Below are 20,617 nucleotides of genomic sequence, written 5' to 3'. Positions count from 1 at the left end.
GGGGGTGGGCAGGCAGGGGCTGGCAGAGCGGCTGCCAACACAGCGCCCACTGGGCATGTTTCTAGGAACTGGCCTGGAATGGGGAGCAATGCCAGCTCACACCAGCTCAGCACCAGCAATGCTCGGCTGGAGCACTGCTCACCTAAGCCAGGCCTGGGTAACCCCTTAGTGGGGTCTGGGCAAACTCAAACCTCACCGAGGGGAACTGGGGGAAGCAGCGGTGGTGGTTGGTCTCCAGCTGAGCGTACTCAGCAGCTGGGGAGGACTGAAGATCCACGGAGCTCAAACAGGGCCAGGAGCCCAGAGAGCAGCAGTCTGGCGGGGCCCAAAGAAAAGCTGGAGATGCCAGGTGGTTTTGAGCACCATTTTACTGAAAGGCTGGACAGCTGTTAGGACTTCATAACAAAAAGTTCACTTCATGTAAGAAAAAACGACAGTGTGTTTTTTTGTCCCTCTCCCTCCGAAGAGCACAATGCTACTAACGCTGTCTTTCCACCAAACAATGCCATTCCAAAACATACAACACCGAGTGTGGGGCAGCCCGGCCTCATATTAAACAGTCAATATCAATATCGCTTCGGACACATTCTACACAAACAAATGAAACAGTAAGAAGTTCACTCGAGAACATGATGGTTGGTTGTTGTAAATTCCTCATACAAAAGTTAGTTCACCGCCCTCCCCTGGGCTGCGGTCGCTGCGACCCCCCAGCACCTGGGACACCGGCGCCTGCTGGGGCAGGGTGGTTGCGCCATGGCAAGGAGACGGCTCTCTGAGAGACACTGGCTGCCAGAGATGGGTGTGAAGGGCTGGGCAGTGCCCACCTGGAGCCCCCGCAGCCCCCAGAGCAGTTGCTGTGGGAAGCGCTGCTCTGCCGGGGATCGGGAGGAGGGAACGGTGTCCCACACCGCCACGGACGCCGACCCGGGCCTGGGCAGCAGAGGGGGCAGGGGCAGGAGGTATTTCTGGGGACAGCTTTGCAGCACCTTCTCTTTCACAGCAGCCTGTGTCTGTGTGAGTCACCAGACTCTCACAGGGGCTGCCTCTAGCAACAGGAACGGAAAGGGCTAATTAACACAACGCAGAGTCCCAGACGATAATAAGGCCTTAAAGGGACTCCTGAGGGCAAGGCCTAATGGTCCCCGCAGGGGAAGGTATTTCGGATGCTCACCCGAAGAAGTGCTACCCCTGTGTGAGGGTGCCTGGAAGTACAAGTCAGCACACAGGGGTTGGGGGGGCTCTGCAAGGCAGCTCATCCTCCACAAGGACACCCAAGCAGGGCCAGTCTGTGTGATCCATGGAGGATGGAAACCAGGGGTAGGAGGGGCACCTGCTCCAAAAGGACATCCCCTCGCCAGAGACTGTAACAGAAACTGTCACTTCCACACAAACCAACCCATCTGCTTCAGTGGCAGGTGCCCCACACAGCTTTGCACCAACCCTGCCAAGCACGGCTGAAACAAGGATCCTCCCACCTAAATCTGCTGGGGAAGCTGCCTAGCTCATGTCACACTGTCCAGCCGAGGGACAAACCAGCTCTCCATCCCCACCATTCCTTGTGCCGTGGCCAAGGGCCCAGCTCCCAGACAGCACAGGGAACTTGGACTCCAGAGAGAGAGCACCTGGAGTGGCTGCACTCCCCTGCATGCTGGCAGGGTCTGCCTGTGAACACAGCACAAGTCACCACTGAGAAGGCAAAAATCCTGTGCCCAAGCCCAAATCCCAAAGCCTCTCAACCCCTCAGCCCTTCCTGCCACAGCTGGAGCCAGAGGACCTCCACGAGGAGGTCCAGAGGACACGGACATGCAGCAGACAGAGCGGGGCTAGAGCCAGCACACAGTATCACCCACCCATGCTGTGTTGTCCTGCCCCAACTTCCCTGTGACACTCTGAGCTGACAACTGGCTGAACTCTTTGTGAGGAACCAGCAGGCAATGAGGGGGCTGGGCCCACTAGCCCCCCCACACAGGCTGCTCTGAGCAGCTATCCAGCTAAGCAAGTGCTCACAAGGCTCCAGGGAGCACATCTCCTCCTCCTTGCATGGAAATATCCCAAGAGTGCTACAAAACAGGAGTACTAAAATAATCCCTTCTTATTTTGCAGAAAAGTGCTTAAGAAACGCTGTACAAGGATTGCTATGGCAGCTGGCTCTGGGCAGGGGGACACAAAGAGTTTGGAAGCAGCAGCAGGGAAGAGCAGCAGGCTTGCAGGGAAGAGGCCAAGGAGAAACTTCTCCAACTAAAAAAGTGGTGGCAGATGGTGAAATCTGATCACAGTGGACACAAGCTTCAAAACATTTCTAGCAATTAACGATGTGATTTCAATGGGTATCTGATGTCAGCTTCCCGCCGGACAAGCCGCTCTCCCCACGGACCGTGCTGACGGACATCTGAAGCCCACAGGAAGCTTAAGGACCTTGTGTGGTGGAGGCAAAGCATAAACTCTTGCTTCTTGGCAGCTGAATAAAAGGAGAACTGATCTCCACAAACTCAGTTGGAAGAACAGCCCTTTGACCGCTGGCTGAATCACTTCTAGAAGTGACAGTGGCACAAGTGCACACAGCAGAAGCATTCCTAAGAGAGACTCCAAAGCTCTCGGCTGTCACAGTGCCCAGGAACAGCACAGCCCAGGTTAGGCACTTGGATGAATTCAAAGTGACTAATACAGAGACAGGTCTGAACAACCTGCAGACAGCATGCTGAGCAGAGGCTGCGGTGCTCCAGGCAACACATTCCCTGCACAGATCCCTGGGAGGAGAGCGTTAACTCTCCTGTCACAGAATGACCCACGGGAGGGACCTCTGGAGGGAGATCCCTGCTCACGTCAGCTCTTAGGCAGGTCTGGTTCAATCAAGCCCTTCATCTTCCCTCAACAGCAGCACTGACAGCATGGCCCTATCTGCAGTCCCTGCACACCAGGAGCACCCGCACCCAGGCTGCCATGAGATGAAGGATGTGGCACCAACCACCACCAAGCCACCTCTGCCAGCACGGGATGGCATGCAGCAGCAGCTGAGGTCAGCCTCTGTAAAGCCCCTTGGCAATAACAAGTTACAATCTTTCCAGGCAAGTTCCCCAATCACCCCAGAGGGGAGAGGAGACATGACAAGGGCAGAAACTCAGAGCCCCAGCGCTGCTCAGGGGCCTGGTGCTCTGTTAGATGTGTAGAAGAGCTGACAGAGAGTGGACAGACGCCGGGCAAGTCCCTCAGCATAGAGCTATAGGGTGCTCGCTGCCCTGGCAGGAGCCTCAGTGGCACGTGAGCATTTCTGATGGGGAGCACAGCCCTTGCTGGTGGCCTGGGGAGGATGCTGGGTGAGGTGTCACCACCAAGCACTCACAGACAGCTGGATGCCGGCAGCAGCATGCCAGCACTAAGGCAGCATGTTCTGCTGGATGTGTTCAGCAACAGTATATGTCAAGTCCTCGACTGGCAAAGACCCAAGACAAGAGGTGACAGAGAAGAGTGGGGAGGCAGGCAGCAGTGCAGATGGGGAAAGAAACACAACAAAGAGGAGGGATATGGCCCAGTGAGCTGGGCTCAGGTGCTCAGCTTCCTGCTCAGGCTGGAGGCAAAGCAACCTCAGTTGTGATGGTGATGGTGCTGGGCTGGCTTTACCACTGGAAGCCGGGCGCTCGGCTGGGATGTGTGCTGCACAAAGAGGCTCCAGAAACAGCTCTTGGTGCCCTTATAAGGGGCTGGGAACAGGGGAAGCCACCGAGCAGCCTGTCAGACAGCAATACCACAGGCGGGAGTTCAGAGCCCTCCTTAGGAAACAGCCAAAAAGAGAAACTCCAGTGCAAGACTTCCAGACCTGGCATTTGAGAGCGTGGGAATGAGAAAGGTCTGACAGAGTGGGAACAAAAGGGACAAAGCAATTTTTGGCCAGTTAACAGTGATGGAGGGTCCCTGTTCATCCAACACCATGTCAGGACAGGGAACTCTCTGCCAAGACATTTTATAACACAGAAGCAGAAGAAAATATTTCCTCTTCCTCTTTTGCAGCCAACCAGCGGCATTTACAGGTCAGGCTCTAACACTGCAAGTTACAGTCTCTGACAGCACGTCAGACACACACAGTAAAACCACCCAGAACCCACAGGGTGTGATTCAGAGCCTGCAACCATCCCCTCAGGGAGAACCTCCACCTGGGAAAGGGAGTAGAATCCCTGCTGTGCCTTGGGACACCCACCTTCCCAGCCCTCTCACTCCCTCAGGATCATCCTGTCTCCTCTCTGTACCACATCTTTCTGAGCTGGGGCTCAGACACTGACTCTTTTTACAAGGCCCTGAAATCCAGCCAGGTGTGAGGGAGGGGCTGGAATGTCAGGAGCTGGAGCTTCCCAGGGGAGCTCGTCCCTTCAGCCAATGTCCACAGAGATTACTAGGTCATACAACTGGTATTTTGAGCAGGTGAGAGAATGAGTGGATTACTGGCCCACTGCTGCAGAGATCTGACCATACAGCACTGTGGAGAGTCAGGCTGTGCCCAGACCAACACTGCTTCCTCTCCCCAAGCCACTGAGCTCTGCTTCTGCAGTTTCCCAACACAGATTGTCTCACTGGACACCGTTCCTCCCAGGTGACAGCAGCAGCACCATTGCAGTGTATCTCCTGGAGCTTACAGATGCTCCCTGCAGAGAGCAACCCTGGCTCCACCAGCACACAGTCTCCTGGCACACAGAGGGCTCAGGCAGCCATTGGCAGTGGCTCCACAAGACCCCTGTGTGCCTTCACACATGCCACATGCCTCCTCACGACATCCCAGGGCACAACAAAGCTGCCATCCCTCGCAGCACAGCGCCAACCTCCCCTCCTACTGCTTCACCCGACTAACAGGAAGAATCTCTCTACATTTAAGCCTATGTGTGACCTGATTGAGGTGAACCTGCTTTTGCAGTGGATTGGACCACATGATCTCTAGAGGTCCCTTCCAAACCCCACCATTCCATGATTCTGTGAACTCTTTCACTTCTCTGCTTTAATTCAGGCTCAAATATTCCCCTGAGGTCTGGGACCAGCAGGTATCTAATACATTCAAATACAGCCTGTGTCTTCTCTGCTGACACCTAGAACCTGCTACTGCAACATCCAGCATCAGCAAAGCAGTTCCATGACAGATGCTTTACACAATTCTTGTTAACAACTCCAACCCCTCAGCTCTGACAGTCAGGGTTCATGACCAACTTGGGGCACAGGGCTGCAGCGCAACACTGGGTGCCGAGGAGGAATCGCTCATTAGCTCAACGGAGGAGGCACCTAGAGATCCAGGGAGACTTGCAGGCAACAGGTCCGTGACACTCCCCCACTCTCAGGCAGAGGTAATGTCAAAAGCATGATTAAAGTCAAACTCTACTCAACTATTGGCTGGTAATTCTCCAAATTGCTTGGCATTTCTGGAGACGAGTGGCTATAACACTGCCTGCCTCTGAGCTGCTCTGGAGAGCCCGGAACAGGCTGTCACAACACTGAACCACAGAGAAATCCTGGCACCTTGCAACAAGCTCCTGACTGGCTGAAGGAACAGGAGGGGGAACAAAAGCTATCAAATCCAATCCCAGCGGGATGGAGGAAGTGCATGTCCCCACAGTTCCTGGGCCCGATGCACATATATGGATATACAGATATAGAGATAATAAAGTTACAAAATCTGATCAAAATAAACCCAGTAAATGTACAGCTTGAAAAAGAGTAATATCACAGTGCATCAATGTGACGGGAAGGTCCCGGGTTCTCCCCCTGCAGGAGAGAGCAGCCTGGCACGTTCAAGACGGCACCTGTGGGACGTGAGCCCTCTGGCCTGCCTGGCTGGCTGCGGGCAGCCCTCACTGGCCCACCTTCCCCAGCGGCCTCTTGCATTTCTGCAGCCAGTTCTGCATGGCAGTGGTAGACAGGGAGAAACAGCACGAGAGCAGGCTGCTCACCACACCACACCCAGAGTCACTCTTCACCTTCTCCCTGCTCTGGTGCCATGCTCGGAGTTACTTACAAAAAAAGTGACCAAGTGAAGAAATTCAGGGGACGCTGAGAGAGTGGGACAGGGGCTGAATGCGGATCACAGGGGACAGGTTGACCCTAAGAATCTTCTGTGCTCTCCTCCTCACTTCGTCATCAGAGGAGGAGTTGCCCACCTTGATGGCCCGGAATTTCAGCAGGTTCCAAGTGCTCTGAGCCCGCCGGGCTCTGTTTCGGACAGGAATGCTTTTTGTTTTCTTCCTCTGCGGTGCTTCCCTCGCCTCTGCAGCTTGTCTCTTCTTCTGCCCAGCGCTCTCCTGGTATGTGCTGCTAGCCTTCCACTCTGCTTTCCCCACCAGAGCTTCCACGTCTCTGTTTTTCAAGGCCTTGGCCTGTGGTGTGGTGGCGCGGCCCTGGGAGGAGCTGCCAGTGACCCTGCCATTGAGCACTCCTGAGGCTTTGCAGGCATTGCTCTCCTGCAGCACGCCCGAGGCTCTGCAGGCATTGCTCTCCTGCAGCACACCTGAGGCTCTGCAGGAATTGCTCTCCTGCAGCACACCTGAGGCTCTGCAGGCATTGCTCTCCTGCAGCACGCTGCCCCTTGGGCCCTTCGGCAGCTCCAGCGTGAGGGTGGCAGAATCCGGTGCTTTCTTCCCTGAATGCTTGTGCCCTTTCCCTTGTGCTACTTTAGTGCTCTTGCCTGATGAAAACTGCCTCGTCGGACTCGAAGCCTTGAGGAGTTTAAGGTCCGAGGGCGAGATGCCAAGACGGCCCCGCGTGTACTTGGGCTCCAAGCAGGACGGGGTGGATTTCAGCGGCACCAGCGCTTCCAGGACCACCGACAGTCTCATGGCCGGGTACACATCGGGATACCCGCCGGCGGGGAAGCCCACTGCCGCCGCCTGGGACGCGCCCGACCTCGTCTGCTTCAAGGAGCTCAAGAGGAGGTTTGTGGAATCCCCTTTGGAGGCTTTGGCCGGGCTCGGTGTGAGGCCGGAGGGCGCGGTGGACGCGGCTCTGGCAGCCAGGCTGGGAGCGGGGCGGGCAGCGTGGCTGCAGCCGTGCGGGGAGCCGTCCCTCGGCTGCCGCGGCGAGGCTGCCGTGCACGAGTTGTACCCGTACACATCCTTGCTGCGCAGCACCGTGGGCCGGTAGCCCTCCTCCTTCAAGCTCTGAAGGAAGGCCACCAGCTGGGTCTGTGTGTCCGAAAGGTCCTTGGACATGGGGTTGAAGACTCGGAGGGCTTCCTCCAGCACTTTGTGTCCTGCAGTGGATATTCTGGACCAGGAATGGACAGCTTTTTCTTCCACATTGTTCGCTGCAATATTCATGGCATTAGGCAAGCGGGTGCTTCAGAAAGATCCAGATTACTGGAAAAACAACCCTTGACACCTAAAAAGGAGAGAGAAGACAGTCAACTCACAGCAGCTGACCTCATGGCATGTTTTTAAGCAGGAACCTGACACCATTAAGCCCAGGTGTGGCTACTCACAAACAGCGGGTCGGATTCCGGCCACAGCCCAAGTTCGAAGCACATCAAGAAAATCCCATCGCCGATTTCTCTCCGAAGTAAAACCAAACCACCTCTCACAGCAAGATCTTCACACCTAACCAAAGCCTTCAGGCCATCTCACCCAGCCCATCCCAAGCTGAAGGGTTGCAATGTTCACTCAGTAAAAGCTGCAGCTCGTTTCCAGTCTTGACACGCCCCAGAGCTCCTTTTCCCTTAGTGCAGTGGCCCATCACCAGACCCTCTCCCTGCACACACACCGAGAACACCACAACTCAGCCTCCCTCACGCTGAGCAGTCCAAGCATCTCAAATCTATCCCAGAGCATGGTCACATTTTCCAGCTTCCAAATTGGTTCTGCTCAATATGAGTCCCTGCCAAAGCTGCAGCTTCCTCCTGAAGACCCCAGCGCAGGGCTGGAAGCTGTTTCGGTTGTGCCCCATCGATGCCGAAGGCTATGGCAAGGCAACACCCCTCCTTGCTGTTCCCTTGTTTGAACAACGGTCTGCAACTTCTTGTCACAGCAAACTGATGTTGATCCAAGGGCACTTGCTGCCAAGTCATGAGGAAGCAGGAAATTCAAGCAGGGCAGCAAGAAGGAAACACACATGACCAAGGCCAAGTGAGGAATGGCCCGAGAGATAAGGCTGGGATCACTCTCAAGGCACTACACAGCTGTCTGCTGGGACAAAAGCACCAATTCTTGGTTTAAATAAAAAACAGGCACCCAAGAGGAGTCCTGGCAGGAGCCTGGGATGCACCTGGGGGAACTCTGACCCTCTCCTGCTGAGCCAGCAGCCTCTGCAGCTCCACAGCTGGACACTGCCCTCAGGAGTAACAAAACCTTTTGCTTTCTTGTTACCCCTCATTCATTGGAGAATCGTTTTCAGGGATTCTTTGTTTCAGGGCAGTTGAAGTGGGCAGTAGCAGCCCTGGAAGGGACAGCTGCCAAAAGTGCTGAGAAGGGGAGCAGCAAAGGGCAGTGGGAGGGGGGGGGCAGTAAGAGCCTCCACATGACACACTAATCTCAGTCAAGTGTTCTGCAGACGTCACTTCAGAAGAGGGATTTGGAGCAGGATAATGCAGCTGGTGTGCAGCAGGCAGGGGATCTCCCATGGAGAAGGGGAGGGGGCACGTAGGGAAGTGCTCGCACAGAGCAGCGCTGGGGTTTGTCCCCTGCACAGTGAACCCACAGCAGTGGCCACAGCACAGCCCACAGGGACGGGAAACTTAATCCTCAGCTGGTAGAGGGAGGAACCAAGGGAGAAGTACAAGAAACAATGTGTGCTCGATGGGCTGCCACAGCGATCATCCTCAGGCTGCAGCAAGCCCAGGAAGGGCTGGGATGGTGGAAGGGGTATCCTGGCATTGAAAAGAGGCTGCGACGTCTCATCAGGGACACATGGATTCGCTCACTCACGTTCCGTTGCAGCAGGAGCACAGGCAGGCACAGCCCCGGCCCTCTGTCACCACAGGGGATGTGGCTACAGGGCCATAAGCCCACAGGGCTCCTGGCACGGTGCAGTCACATACGGTGGGGGTGAGGACTCCACACTAGGCTCCAGCAGTGCTGGCACGGCAGACCGGGGCTGGAGGAACTGTCCTGCACCGCTCCTCCCAGGGCACCGGCGGGGCAAGCCGGCTGCCGGCAGGGCCAAGACGCGGGGCCGGGGCTGCCTGTGCAGACCGAGGCTGGCACGGACACCCACGGGGCCGCAGGGGCGGGCAGTCCCAGGCTCGGCCTCTTCTTCTGGCCCACCCGTCGGTGGAGGGGACGCCCGTTCCCAAGCGCTCGTCCCTCGTGGACCTCCCGCGGCCCCACCAGGCCCGGCCCGCTAAGGAGGGGCCAGCGAGAGCCCCATCCAGGCCCAGTGCCGTCCCTATGGGGCTGCGCGGAGGTGACTGGTGCAGACGGTGGGTGCAGCCCCCACTCGGCCCGCGCCGGCTCCCGGGCCCGGGGACGAGAGGTGGAGGGGGGATGCGATGGGCAGGGGCGGGGCCCTCAGCGCCGCGGCCCTGCCCTTCAGCGCCCGGGAGCTGCCCCCGCCGGGCGGCTCGGCAGCGCCCTCGCCCGGGAGCGCGCGGCCCGGGCACCGCCGGCACCAACCTACCGGCCGCCGCCAGGCCCGCACCCGCCGCTGCGCCGCGACCGCCGCTCCAACATGGCCGCCCGCGGGGCGCCGGAAGTACCGCCCCCTTCCGCTTCCGGCCCGCTTCCGCCGACCGGGGCCGCCCCCCCAGCCCCGGCGCGGGCCCCTGGCCCCGCCCCCCGGCACGTGCCCACGGCAGCGGCCCCGGGCCGGCAGGGGGCGCCCCCCGGCGGAAGCGGCGCCGTCGCCAGGTAACGGGCGGCGCGGCCGGGGCCGCTTCCGGTTCCGGTCGCGGGGCCGGGGCCGGGGCGATGAGCGGCGGGAACGCGCGGCGGCGGCGGCTGGTGCTGCACGTGGACCTGAACAACACGGTGGTGGCGGGGGACGCGGTGTCGGGGCAGGGCCCGCGGGCGGCCCTCAACACCTTCCTCAGCACCGTCACCTGGGGCCGCCCCGGCGCCGCCGGTGAGCGCCGGGGGCTGCGGGGAGCGGGCGGCGGCGGCGGCGGCGGCGGCTGAGCGGGCTCCTCTGTTTTCAGGCGAGTGGCAGTGGGTCAGCGACCGCCCCTCGCTGGGCCCCCCCTGCCCCGGCGCCCTCAGCTACTACAGCCGCCACGGCCGGGATCCCGCCTTCACCGAGGCGGGCCCGGGCCGCCGCTTCGGCAGCCTCCACGCCCGCCACCTGCAGCTGCTGGAGTGGCCGGACGGGCCGCACGACGCCTTCTCGGTGGAGGGGGAAGGCGGCAAGCGCTACCACCTGATCCTGCCCGCCTTCTTCCGCCTCCTGGCCGCTCTGCACCGCGACGGGAGATCGTTCGCCGTCGTCTTCAGGACCTTCGGCACGGACCTGCCCCGCGCCCTCCGGGCCGTGGCTGGCGCCCTGGCAGGCCAGCACCCCCAGTTCCCCGCTCTGCGGGACGTGGCGGTGAGTGGCACCCGCGGGCCGGAGGAGGGCAGCTGGGTGGCCTGCAGGGAGCTCGCCGTGCCAGGGAAACCAGCACCGGCCTCTCACAGACCAACTGCGGCCGGCTTCTAGCTGGGAGGGAGCACGTGTGTGTGCGGATCCAGCAGGGGAAAGGTCCCCTCTCGGGGTATCTCAGGTGGTGCAGAGCATCCCTTCTTCCAGGGAGGGGCTGCTGTGGCAGAGCAGGGCTTCCTGGCTCAGAGCCCATTGCAGCCCTGCTCTCCCCTGGCAATGCGCCAGGCAGGAATGCTGGGAATGAGCTTCTTCAGTTGTTCCTTGGAGCGTTGATGGGGAACAGAGATTGAAAGGGGGCAGAGAGCAGCCAGGAGGTCGTTCCTTTCCACCCCTGGGGAGGGGATGACTTTTGGTTGAGGGGGTTCCACACCTTCTCCCCAGAGCCTACTCCCACACCGTGGTGGTGTGTAAGTCTCCACACTGCTGCTTGGTGTCTCTGCAAATGGACAGAACAACCTTTCTGCTTTGGAAGCCTTTCCTTTGCTACTTTCCACTGTCCTGCAGCTCCCTGTGGACCTGACCCCTGGCCAGATACGCTGCAGCAAGCGAGGAGTGGTGCTGACGAGGGGAGTGGAGCGGCTGACCAGCCGGGAAGATGGAAGAAAACTTTACGACTACTTCAGCTCCTTTGAGGGAATTGGAGGCTTCCAAGACCACTTTGACTGGTGAGAAACAGGGCAACTGAGGAAGCTGAGTGGGAATTTTCTTCTCTCCTGTGATTCTCTGAGCTTCTCCTGGTCAGGGATAGCACCTGGTTTACAGGTCTTTACATTGTTGGGGCTCCTGTTGCTGACATGCTCCCCACATGGCCTGTGGGCAGCCTGATGGGACTCTCACATCTTTCCTCAGGTCCCCATCCCTTGCTCTGCTTCCTGTTTTTCTCCAAACACTCCCTGATTTATCACCTCACTGCAAAATGCCTTTCCCAGGAGGCAGCAGCAGGCAGAGGGACAGGACGGTCTCCGTTGCAGTGCAGCCTGGCCCGCCTTCACCGGAGAGCCTCTCGCTCCCCAACTGCTCTTTGTCTCACTTGCTGTTCCAGGTGGGCCAGAAACCAGTTCTCTTCCCGAGGCGGGAAGCCACTGTGGATCGACCCCCACGACCCTGATGTTCATCACATCTTCATCGATGACAACATCAGGCCAGACCCTGCAGACACCATCGTTGATCCCCAGGTAGGCGGCCGAAAGCCCTGTGGCTCCAGCTGCCGGCACTGGGGCATCCCTGCTGGGCTCAGGCGTGTTTTGTCTCCTTGGCATGAGCCTGAGCCTGCAAAGGGGTGTCAAGGTGTAGCCCTGGTGCCATGAGCCCTGAGGCTGCCTGTGAGGAGGGTGAGATTGGACCTCAGCAGGGAATGGCCCCACTCCCAGCAGCAGTGGCCACAGTGGCCTGCCAGCCAGCCTTGGCACTGGGTCGAAAGGGCAGTGCTTGTAGTGGAGCACGCTTGGAAAAGGGAGTGTTTCTGCAGAGAGAAATGTACCTGGCAGTTGGACAGCTGTCAGTGCTCGAGCAAAGAGCTGCAGATCCATCCAGGAGGCAGCCCGGTGGGGGAAACCTGTGGCAGCCGTGAATCTGCCAGGCAGCTAGGGGCTGGGGAGGGATGGGATGCTCGGCAGGTGTTCTCTTCCCTGTGAGCTCTCTCAGGTTGGGGCTTTGTAGCTGGTGGCAGGAGTTGTAGCTGCCCAGAGCAGACCTGTCTTCGGTCAGTCCCATGCATGATTCAGGAGAAATCGTGCTGATGAGCCTGAGGCCTCTGAGCACAGCAGCTGCTGCCTGTATGTCTGCAACAGCCAGAGCTGGCTCAAACAGCTCCACTTGCTGTATTTCAGCCTCAGGCTGTTTCCCTAATGAAGGAGTTCCTCCTTTGGCCATGGATGGTCACAGTCAGCTGTGCAGCTTGTCTCAGTGCAGCCAAACTCAGGGCTCCTTCCCACGCCAGGACAGACAGGTAGGATGAAGTGCTGGTGGCAGCAGACCTCACCAGGGTCTGGATGGCAGCCAAGTATCTCACCAGCAGGACTCATCCCCACTGCTGCGGCTGTGCTGTCCTGCAGCCAGAAGCAGTAGGTTGGATGCCAGCTTCCCCTCCTCTTGTGTCACCAGCTCTGCAGGGCTGTCGCTGTGTCAGTGACAATGACAGAGCAGCGCTGGGAGGGAAGCAGATTGCCAGGTGGCTTTAGGCATGGTAAAGATCAGAAGGTGAAGTCTCTGCTCTCTCCTGTGCAATAGGCTGTGGCAGTCGAAGGAAGAGGTTTTCCTGGGGTCAGCTACTTCACAGACCCATTTTGTTCCAGCTGCATGCTGTGGCCTTTTCCTTAGGGGACCCCCAGCCACATGTGTGACAACCTGGCTCAAAGCCAAAGGTGCTTCCTGAGGGAGGGAGGAGAAATATGGAGAAACTTCACCTTCTGCTGCAGGAGTAGAGATGGGAGCCCCTGCACTCTGCCACTGGCCTGCAGCTGGCATGAGGCAGCTGACTGAGGAGGAAGAGGAGGGGAGGGCAGACTGCATCGTGGAGGGTGCGAGTCCTTCTGTGCCCTGCTCTGTCCCCACAGGTGTTCTCAGAGCGGGGCAGCAGGAGTCCCAGGCACGTTCCCACCTCAGAACTGTACGACATATGCCTGGTGCAGACTGACCTGCTGGAGGCCATTGCTGATGAGGACTATTTCCTGCGCTGTGTCAGGAGGTGCGAGGAGAACTACAACCACTACGTGTCCCGCATGGAGAAGGACAGCCCGGGCCAGCTGTGGGATGGACAGTGATGGCACCTCACAGGGCTGAGGGGCTCTGGACTGGGACACCCCTACTTCCCACTGCACGCAGGCAAAGCCTGGGGCTGGACTCCTGCTTTGAGCTCTCCCCTCTCCCACGTGTGATGTGCCCACTCAGTCCTAGCAGGAGGCTCCATGGCTGAGCACAAGCATCCTGGGAGCTTGTGTGACAGGATCTCTGGAGGGAATGGCTTTCCTTTCCCTGGCAGTGCCGTTGGGAGCTGCCTGCCTACCTGGAGTCCCTCCACAGACAGCACTGCCTGCTGTGCTGCTCCCAGGTGAGGGCTGGGGCTGGCCGTGCCCCTCCACTTGCCAGGCAGGGCCCTCCTGCCATGGCTGCAGGAGCCACGCAGCCTTCACAGCTCCCTTCTCTCTCCCATCGTGGGGGCTGGTGTGGCACAGGTGCCAAGGTGAGCGTGGTGTGCCCGGCAGTTTCCCTAAGCACTGTGGGTGCTGTGGAGTTCTCCCCTGCAGAGCTGGTGAGGCTGTGTCTCTTCTGCCTGGTTTTAAAGCAGCCCTTCCTAGCTTGCTTCTGGTGTGTTTCCTGCTTGTGCTGGGGGGTGGTGGAAGGCACCTCACCCCATGTGCTCATTTGTGAGGCTCGGCCAAGAGGGGACAAAAGGGACAGCAGAGGGTTGGGGACCCGCCTGTGCCTTCCTGAAACTGCTGAGAGACCCCTGCGAGGTCGTGAGCCAGCAGCTGGGGTGGCACCGGCCGCGTGGGGCTGCAGACAATGGAGCCGCGGGAGTGAAGGGGGCCGGGGCACGGCGAGTCGGCAGCACCGAGGGACGCGAGAGGGTCGGGCGGAGGGGAGCGGGGCCCGGGGGACGCCGGGGCGGGCACGGCGCCGCCCCCACCAGCAGCGGCAGCGGGCGGGCTCGGCGCGGGCGGCAGCGGGAGAGCGGCGGAGCGGGCACCGAGGTGAGCTCGGCCGCGGTCCCGGGTCCCTGCCCTGCTCCCGGCAGCGGACGGGGAGCCCGGCCCGGCGAGGCGGCGGGCGCGGGCTGCGGGCGGGGACCTGGGAAGCCCCGGTGGGTGCGGGATGTGTGCGGGAGCCCGGCGAGCCCCGGTGGGCGCGGGCTGCGTGGCGGGAGGCGCGGAGAGCGGCGGTTCGGTGAGTGTGGGCTGCGCGCCGGCAGCGGGAGCCTTGGGAGGTCCGGACTGTGCACCGTGACCTCCGGGGAGCGGGGAGGGCACCGGCCGTGCACCGGCAGCCCCGGTGGGAACGAGCAGAGAGCCCCGCGGTGTGCGAGTCCCGGTAAGTGCGGGCTGTACACCAGGAGGCTGGGGTGCGGGAGCCTCGAGGTGCAGGAGCTCCGGTGGGTGCAGACGGGGAGCCCTGGGGCGTGGGAGCCCGGAGGAGTCGGGCAGGGATCCCCGAGGTGCCGGAGCCCTGCTGGCTGCAGGCGGAGGGGCCTGGGAGCGGGGGTCAGTCGCATCGTCGAGGGGAGCCGGGTGCTGACTCGTGTGCTCTCCCCGCAGGAGGTGGTGGGCAGAACCAGGCCAGCACCGAGCCGGGCCGGATGGGTGGCACGGCAGGGCCGGGGCCCGGGGACCCGCGGGGCGGCTGAGCTGGCCCATGGCGGGCGCGGGCGCCTTGGCGTGGGCCACGTTTCCCGCCATGCCCACGCGGCGCGTGTACTGCAGCGCCGCGCACCGCGACGGGCAGCTCTTCGTGCTGGGCGGCTGCGGCAGTGGCGGCCGGGCCCTGGGTGCCGCCGAGGTGCTCGACCTCACGGCCCAGCGCTGGACGTCGCTCCCGCCGCTGCCCACGCCGCGGGCCGGCGCCGCTGCCCTCGCTCTGGGCAAGCAGATCCTGGTGGTGGGCGGCGTGGACGCGGCGCAGAGCCCCCTCGCCTCCGTCGAGGTCTACCACGTGGATGAGGGCAAGTGGGAGAAGAAGGCGGCGCTGGCCCAGCCCTCCATGGGCATCTCAGCCGTGCAGAGAGGTGAGGGCTGGGGCTCAGCTGCAGGTACCTGCGCTGTCCAGGGAAGCAGGGGTCAGGGATGCTCGGCTGGAATGTGAATCCCGCTGCCGCTTGGGATGCAGCACAAGGCTTTCAGCCAGCAGCTGAACTTGCTGCTTGATGGCAGGGTCATGCTCCTGCCTCAGCAGCCCTCTGAGCCTCTGCTGGCATGGGAGCCTTCCCCAACTGCCTTGGTTGGGAGCTGTGCCAGGGTGGCCTTGCACTCTGCTCCAGCACAGCTCAGTGTGCTGTGTGTTAAACACATTGTGATTCCTGCCCAAACTTTGCTGAACTGCCTCCGAGCCTCAGCAGAGGGGTTGGTCTCAGTGTGTGGTGTTTGCTGTCTGACTGGGGATGCTGTGGCATAGCCCCAGGTTGTACCAGGGCAGGCAGAGCAGAGAGGATGGTGGTGGGGGCAGGCAGGGGTACTGGCCATGCTGAGAGCAGGAGCAGGATTTGGCAGCATGGCTGTGTTGCCATGGTGTCTCCAGGGAGATGGTACTGCTGAGGATAATTAGAGCCAATGGCCTTGTGCTCCACTCTGTGCCTGATGGATGGGGCAGAGAGGGGGTGAGAGGGTCCCAGGGGGGCCAGGGCCTTGCTGGGCTGAGGCCTGGCTGCACTCTCCATCTTCTAGCCACCCTGGAGCAGTGGCTGGCCATGAGGATCAGCAGTGCCCGTGCTGTCTGCCCTGGAGAGCACAGGGTGTCTCCCAGCCCCGTGTCACTGCTCAAATCCCCCACAACCTCACAACCACTTCTTTTGCAGATGGGGCTGTCTATGCGCTGGGGGGAATGGGTGCAGACACCTCTCCCCAGGCGCTGGTCCGTGTCTACGAGCCGGCAAAGGACCACTGGCAGCCCCTGCCCTCCATGCCCACTCCCTGCTACGGGGCCTCTGCCTTCCTGCAGGGCAACAAGATCTTCATCCTGGGTAGGTGCCAGTGGGGCAAGCTGAGCACCCCTGCCCTCTCCCTCCCTGCAGCTCTGAACCAGGCAGGGACCTGGTGCAGTCCGGGTGGCTCTGTGCTGCCTTCCCACACCAGCGCTGTGGCTGGCAGGTCTCACCCTGCTTGCTGAGCCCACACACAGTGCCAGCTCGGGGCACTGGCAGCCACAGCATCTGGTCTGTGTGCAGGGGGTCGGCAGGGAAAGCTGCCCGTCACTGCCTTCGAGGCCTTCGACCTGGAGACGAAGAGCTGGACGCGCTACCCCAGCGTGCCGAGCCGCCGCGCCTTCGCTGCCTGCGCCATGGCTGACGGCGTCATCTTCAGCCTGGGGGGGCTGCAGCAGCCAGGGCCCCACAACTTCTATTCCCGTCCCCACTTTGTCAACACCGTGGAGATGTTTGATCCTGCACAAGGTAAGCTCAGTCTCCCTGGGTGGGGTGGGAGCGTGCCCTGCAGGTCCAGGATGCCTCCTTGGGTCTTGGTGAGAGATGTCCATGCCTGAGGGACACAGTTCAGCTGGGCTCTGAGCATCAGCCCCTTGCACCCCTGGCAAGTCCTGCCCTGTGCTCCCCACTGGCCTGGGGGTGTCCTGGCCTCCCTGTGTGGAGAGCCTGATGGGTGATGCTCACACCCTCTTGCCCCCAGGTGCGTGGAGCAAGCCGAGCCGCACCATCCGCATGAGGGAGAAGAGAGCTGACTTCGTGGCTGGCTGCCTGGGAGGAAGAGTGGTGGCTGTGGGTGGCCTCGGTAATGCCAGGGGTAGGCATGTGGCTGTGTTCCTGTTCCTGTCCTTTGTGGCACATCAGTGACATGCATGGCAGTGGGGAGGTCAGCTGTGCACGGGGTTACTACAACACTGTTGGCAGCCACATCTCTTCTGTGTCCCCCGAGTGATGAGGGCACCCTACTGCCCTGCCCCACTAAGCCACTTGCCCCTTTCACTCCCCAGTCAGGCATTCCCCAGCTCACTTGCAGCACATGGGGCTCGCACAGCCTGTGCTGGCTCAGCCGTGCCACACAGGGCTGCAGAACCACATCCCTCCTCTGAGAGACCCGGGAAAGGTTAGTGCTGTCACTCAGCAGCAGGGCTGCAGCAGGGAGGGCTACCTGGGGACCTTGGTGCCAGCTTCAGCACCTTTAGCCTTGCAGCGAGGGCTGCCAGACCCCTCTGAGTCTGAGTCTCAGGGCTCACTGGACCTCCTGCTGCAGGGCAGGAAGAGGTGATGGGGAAGGCAAACAGTGCTGGCTGGATCCTTGCAGCATGGAGTTGCTTCTGAGCTTTGCCGTGGCTGGAGCTGCCCTCCCTTAGCCCACAGCAGTAGCTGCATTGTGCCAGTGTGGGGGCAGAGACAGCACCAGCATGGCATCAGTGCCAGCAGCCCTCACTGTGGAAATGCCACTAATCCACTTGTGTCCCTGCTAATTGCCTTTGGGATTGCAGAGGCCCCACCTCCCAGGGCTTGGGAACTGGCCACTGCTGGGGGCTCTTTCTGGGGCATCAAAGGCCTGTGAGGGGGCAAAGGGCAGAGCGCAGGGTGCAGGGAAGGCTGTGAGGAGTCTAATGCCATTCTCTCTCCCGCAGGGAACCAGTCCTGCCCTCTGGATTCAGTGGAAGGGTTCAGCCTCTCGCAGAAGAAGTGGGAGCCGCTGCCCCCCATGCCCACCGGCCGCTGCTCCTGCTCCAGCTGCCCAGCACCCAGCCTGCTCTTCGTCATCGGCGGCGTGGCCCAGGGCCCCAGCGCTGCCGTCGAGGCTCTGTGCCTGCGTGAGGCAGCCTGAGCAGGGCCCCAGGGCCCAGCCCCGGCTGAGCACCAAGTGCCTGAAGACGGGGACAGGGTGTGTAAGCACGAGCGCGTATGGGTGGCCCGGCTCTGGGGAGCTGCTCTCCTGTGACGCCGGGTGCCGGAGCAGCCCTGGTTTCTCGCCGTGCACTGCTGTGGCAATGGAGCCCAGGGCAAAATGCTGCCTGTTGGGAGGGCTGTGGCTGGCAGCACAGAGGGAGCAGCGGCAGCAGGACTGCCATTGGTCATGCTGCCCCGTCCAGCCCCATCCGTGCCACGGCAGCGTGTCCATGCCGTGTGTGTAGCAGTGAGTACTATGTCATCGTAGACCCAGTCAATGTCTAATGTAGCAGAGAGGTGCCCTGTAGCACAGTGCCTAGGAGGTGTCACAGCACCTTGAATAAATGAAGCGTGGAATTTTACCCTACTGGAGTCATGTTGTCCGTGGTTATCTCTGCTCTGGGCACGGACAAGCCAAAGCCTGTCAGGAAGCTCCTTCCCAAGGGAAAGCCTAGTGAGCCCTTCCTTGGTGGGACCCTGTGCTGTGGGGCAGGGATGGCTTGTGCTGCTTTTCCTACTGCCAGGGTAAGGAGAGCAATGTGATGTTGAGATCTGGCTCTCCTTTTGGAGAGGGAGAGTTAAGCAACAGCTGCTCTGTCTTGGCACAGCCTTGCTCTGCTCAGCCTCTCCTGTGGTCAAAGGCACTGCAGGGGGTGAAGGCAGCAGCAGAAGGGCTTTGTTAGAGGGAGCTGGGGTGCAAGAAAGGGCAGGGAATGGTGAGAGCCGCCAGGATGCTGAGAAATGAGATGCCTGATGATGCTGAGGCTCCTGGGCCCCTTTTAGCACTGCAGTGATGTCTCAAAGGATGGAACATGTCTGGTGACCCAGTGAGTTGATCCGGCTGTGTTTGGCTGCTCTGGACAGGAGCATCACATCTCCTGCTTACCCAAGACAGGAAGGAAGGTAAGTTCTGTACCGTGGTGGCTGCAGGTGATGTTTGGTGGTGCACAGCAAGGCTGGTGGGGAGGTGACACCCCAATGGCCCAGTGCTGTGGGCTCACCTGAGCCTCATTGGTCTTGACTCTATCCAGAGTCATGCACCCCAAAGCAGAGAGCAGCAGTAGCAGATGAGACGATGCAGGTGAGATTAGATCTTTCACTGATACGACATTGGAAAGATCTCATAGATCTGTGTAAATATCAAGTGCTGACCTTTTGTAGAAGACAGCAGAGTGCCGGAGGGATGGGAGGCTGAATCCCAGCAGAGTGTGGCAGCACACAGCACGTGCTGGGGCAGACAGGCTGCCCCATCTGCCGGGGGCAGCAAGGTAAGGGGAAAGTGGGACACAGAAAAGAGCACTCACAACATGTTTTCAGTGCTGTTGCCCCATCACCTCCACTGCCCCCCCAGTGTGTGTCCTGACATGTCCTGTGGCCATTTGCCTGTGCTTTGGGAGGAACATCCTGGGATACCTGAGCTGTCAGTACCTTGGCTGAAACCATCCCTTGCATCTGCCTCTGGAGTTGCCATAGAAACCACCACTGTGCCAGAGCCATCATCAACAGAGAGCCCCAAATTAGTGATCGAGCTCTTGGCAGCTGAGGGATGTGCCAGCAGATGGAGAAGGTCAGTGTCTCAGGCTGTGCCGGGAGGGATGGGCAGAGGGACCCCCTCCTCTGAGCATGATAGGGGTTCCAACCTTCTATGAATATTGCAGCAGTGCCTCATTTTCACAGTACTCTCTGACCTGTGCTCAGTCCTGGTTGGCTTCTCCTTCCCAGGGTCCTGGGAGGTGATAGACTCCTCAGTGCCTTCTCAGTACTTTTCCCAGCCTGCCAGCCTTTTCCATAAGCCACTAAGGCATATAATAACTTCCCTCTCACCAAAACTTAAGTCATGGGGAACCCCTAAATCACAGAAGTGTGTTGGAAACAGTGTTTCCAGCAGTGTGGCTGAAGGTCCCTGCCCAGCAAGGGGTTTATCCCTGTCTCAGCAGCACTTTGCCTCATGCATCTGATTGCCCAGCACATCAACCCACTGCAATGCCATTTGGCTTGGCTCTTCCACCTGGGGCAAACAGAAATCTGTGACCTCCCCTAAAAGTGTGGATTTCTCACTCTTCTATTTCTGCTTTTTAGCACTGAACCAGGATCTCATCCGAATGAGGGGAGGATAGCAGCCAGGACAGTGGCAAAGGATATCTCAGGATGGAAGGAGATATTCAAGCAAAGGGATGATGATCCCGACCGCCCATGCAGCCTGACATGTCATTAACTGAAGAGCTCCTGTCAGTTTCTAACAAAATGCACTACGGAGAAAAAAAGTTGAGGAACATACCAAATATATTACTGTCTATCTCCTGGCAGCTTCTGCTAATTTTTACTAAATGAAAAGCTTCACTTATCTGGCCACACTCCCTAACGCTAGAAGCACAGTCTGTTACTTCAGATATGAGGAGAGCTCCGAGCCAGTGCCTGGCAACGTGGCTAATCTCCCCGGAGCGTGTTGTGGATGGGGGAGACTGGAACTGGAGGTAACTGTCAGACCTATAATTTAAAAAATGTGTTTCCTTATAGAAATTTATTTCCATTGTCAGAAGAGATGGAAATACAAAA

General features: G+C 59.8%; 3 protein-coding genes across 6 annotated transcripts; 2 read left to right on the top strand and 1 right to left on the bottom strand.

Annotated features, from left to right (window-relative positions):
* Positions 1 to 358: 358 nt before the first annotated feature.
* CCDC71 (coiled-coil domain containing 71) lies at positions 359 to 9,655 on the bottom strand. Of its 2 annotated transcripts, none has more exons than XM_062008296.1 (2): positions 9,577 to 9,655; positions 359 to 7,347 (listed from the first exon to the last, which is right to left on the bottom strand). In XM_062008296.1, exon 2 carries the CDS (start codon positions 7,284 to 7,286, stop codon positions 6,015 to 6,017), a length of 1,272 nt encoding a protein of 423 aa, XP_061864280.1. In that variant the 5' UTR covers positions 7,287 to 7,347; positions 9,577 to 9,655; the 3' UTR covers positions 359 to 6,014. The 2 variants fall into 2 exon arrangements, with proteins under 2 accessions (XP_061864280.1, XP_061864279.1); XM_062008295.1 differs by lacking the exon at positions 9,577 to 9,655 and adding an exon at positions 7,448 to 9,548.
* A 162-nt stretch (positions 9,656 to 9,817) lies between these two features.
* On the top strand, positions 9,818 to 13,300 carry LOC133626840 (uncharacterized). The gene is made up of 5 exons (XM_062008410.1): positions 9,818 to 10,020; positions 10,094 to 10,479; positions 11,038 to 11,198; positions 11,576 to 11,708; positions 13,089 to 13,300. Exons 1-5 carry the CDS (start codon positions 9,867 to 9,869, stop codon positions 13,293 to 13,295), a joined length of 1,041 nt encoding a protein of 346 aa, XP_061864394.1. The 5' UTR covers positions 9,818 to 9,866; the 3' UTR covers positions 13,296 to 13,300.
* Positions 13,301 to 13,439: 139 nt separating this feature from the next.
* KLHDC8B (kelch domain containing 8B) lies at positions 13,440 to 20,451 on the top strand. Of its 3 annotated transcripts, none has more exons than XM_062008406.1 (9): positions 13,442 to 13,582; positions 13,707 to 13,839; positions 14,787 to 15,253; positions 16,040 to 16,204; positions 16,409 to 16,633; positions 16,866 to 16,967; positions 17,803 to 19,329; positions 19,413 to 19,628; positions 20,141 to 20,451. In XM_062008406.1, exons 1-7 carry the CDS (start codon positions 13,492 to 13,494, stop codon positions 17,997 to 17,999), a joined length of 1,380 nt encoding a protein of 459 aa, XP_061864390.1. In that variant the 5' UTR covers positions 13,442 to 13,491; the 3' UTR covers positions 18,000 to 19,329; positions 19,413 to 19,628; positions 20,141 to 20,451. The 3 variants fall into 3 exon arrangements, with proteins under 3 accessions (XP_061864392.1, XP_061864390.1, XP_061864389.1); XM_062008405.1 differs by having other exon boundaries at positions 16,866 to 16,979; XM_062008408.1 differs by lacking the exon at positions 13,707 to 13,839 and having other exon boundaries at positions 13,440 to 13,582; positions 16,866 to 16,979.
* Positions 20,452 to 20,617: the final 166 nt, after the last annotated feature.

Source organism: Colius striatus, chromosome 15 (genome assembly GCF_028858725.1).
Source record: "Colius striatus isolate bColStr4 chromosome 15, bColStr4.1.hap1, whole genome shotgun sequence".
NCBI classification, from domain to species: Eukaryota; Metazoa; Chordata; class Aves; order Coliiformes; family Coliidae; genus Colius; species Colius striatus.
The sequence above is the reverse complement of the archived record's forward strand: the minus strand, read 5'-3'. Positions and strand labels throughout refer to the sequence as shown.

Coding starts and splice junctions, on each gene's coding strand:
- CCDC71 (XM_062008296.1), bottom strand. CDS start 7,286: ATGAATATTGCAGCGAACAATGTGGAAGAAAAAGCTGTCCATTCCTGG.
- LOC133626840 (XM_062008410.1), top strand. CDS start 9,867: ATGAGCGGCGGGAACGCGCGGCGGCGGCGGCTGGTGCTGCACGTGGAC. Junction 10,021..10,093: donor GGGCCGCCCCGGCGCCGCCG/GTGAGCGCCGGG, acceptor CTCTGTTTTCAG/GCGAGTGGCAGTGGGTCAGC. Junction 11,199..11,575: donor TTCCAAGACCACTTTGACTG/GTGAGAAACAGG, acceptor TTGCTGTTCCAG/GTGGGCCAGAAACCAGTTCT.
- KLHDC8B (XM_062008405.1), top strand. CDS start 13,492: ATGGCTTTCCTTTCCCTGGCAGTGCCGTTGGGAGCTGCCTGCCTACCT. Junction 13,583..13,706: donor GCCTGCTGTGCTGCTCCCAG/GTGAGGGCTGGG, acceptor GGTGTGGCACAG/GTGCCAAGGTGAGCGTGGTG. Junction 16,980..17,802: donor TGGCCTCGGTAATGCCAGGG/GTAGGCATGTGG, acceptor TCTCTCCCGCAG/GGAACCAGTCCTGCCCTCTG.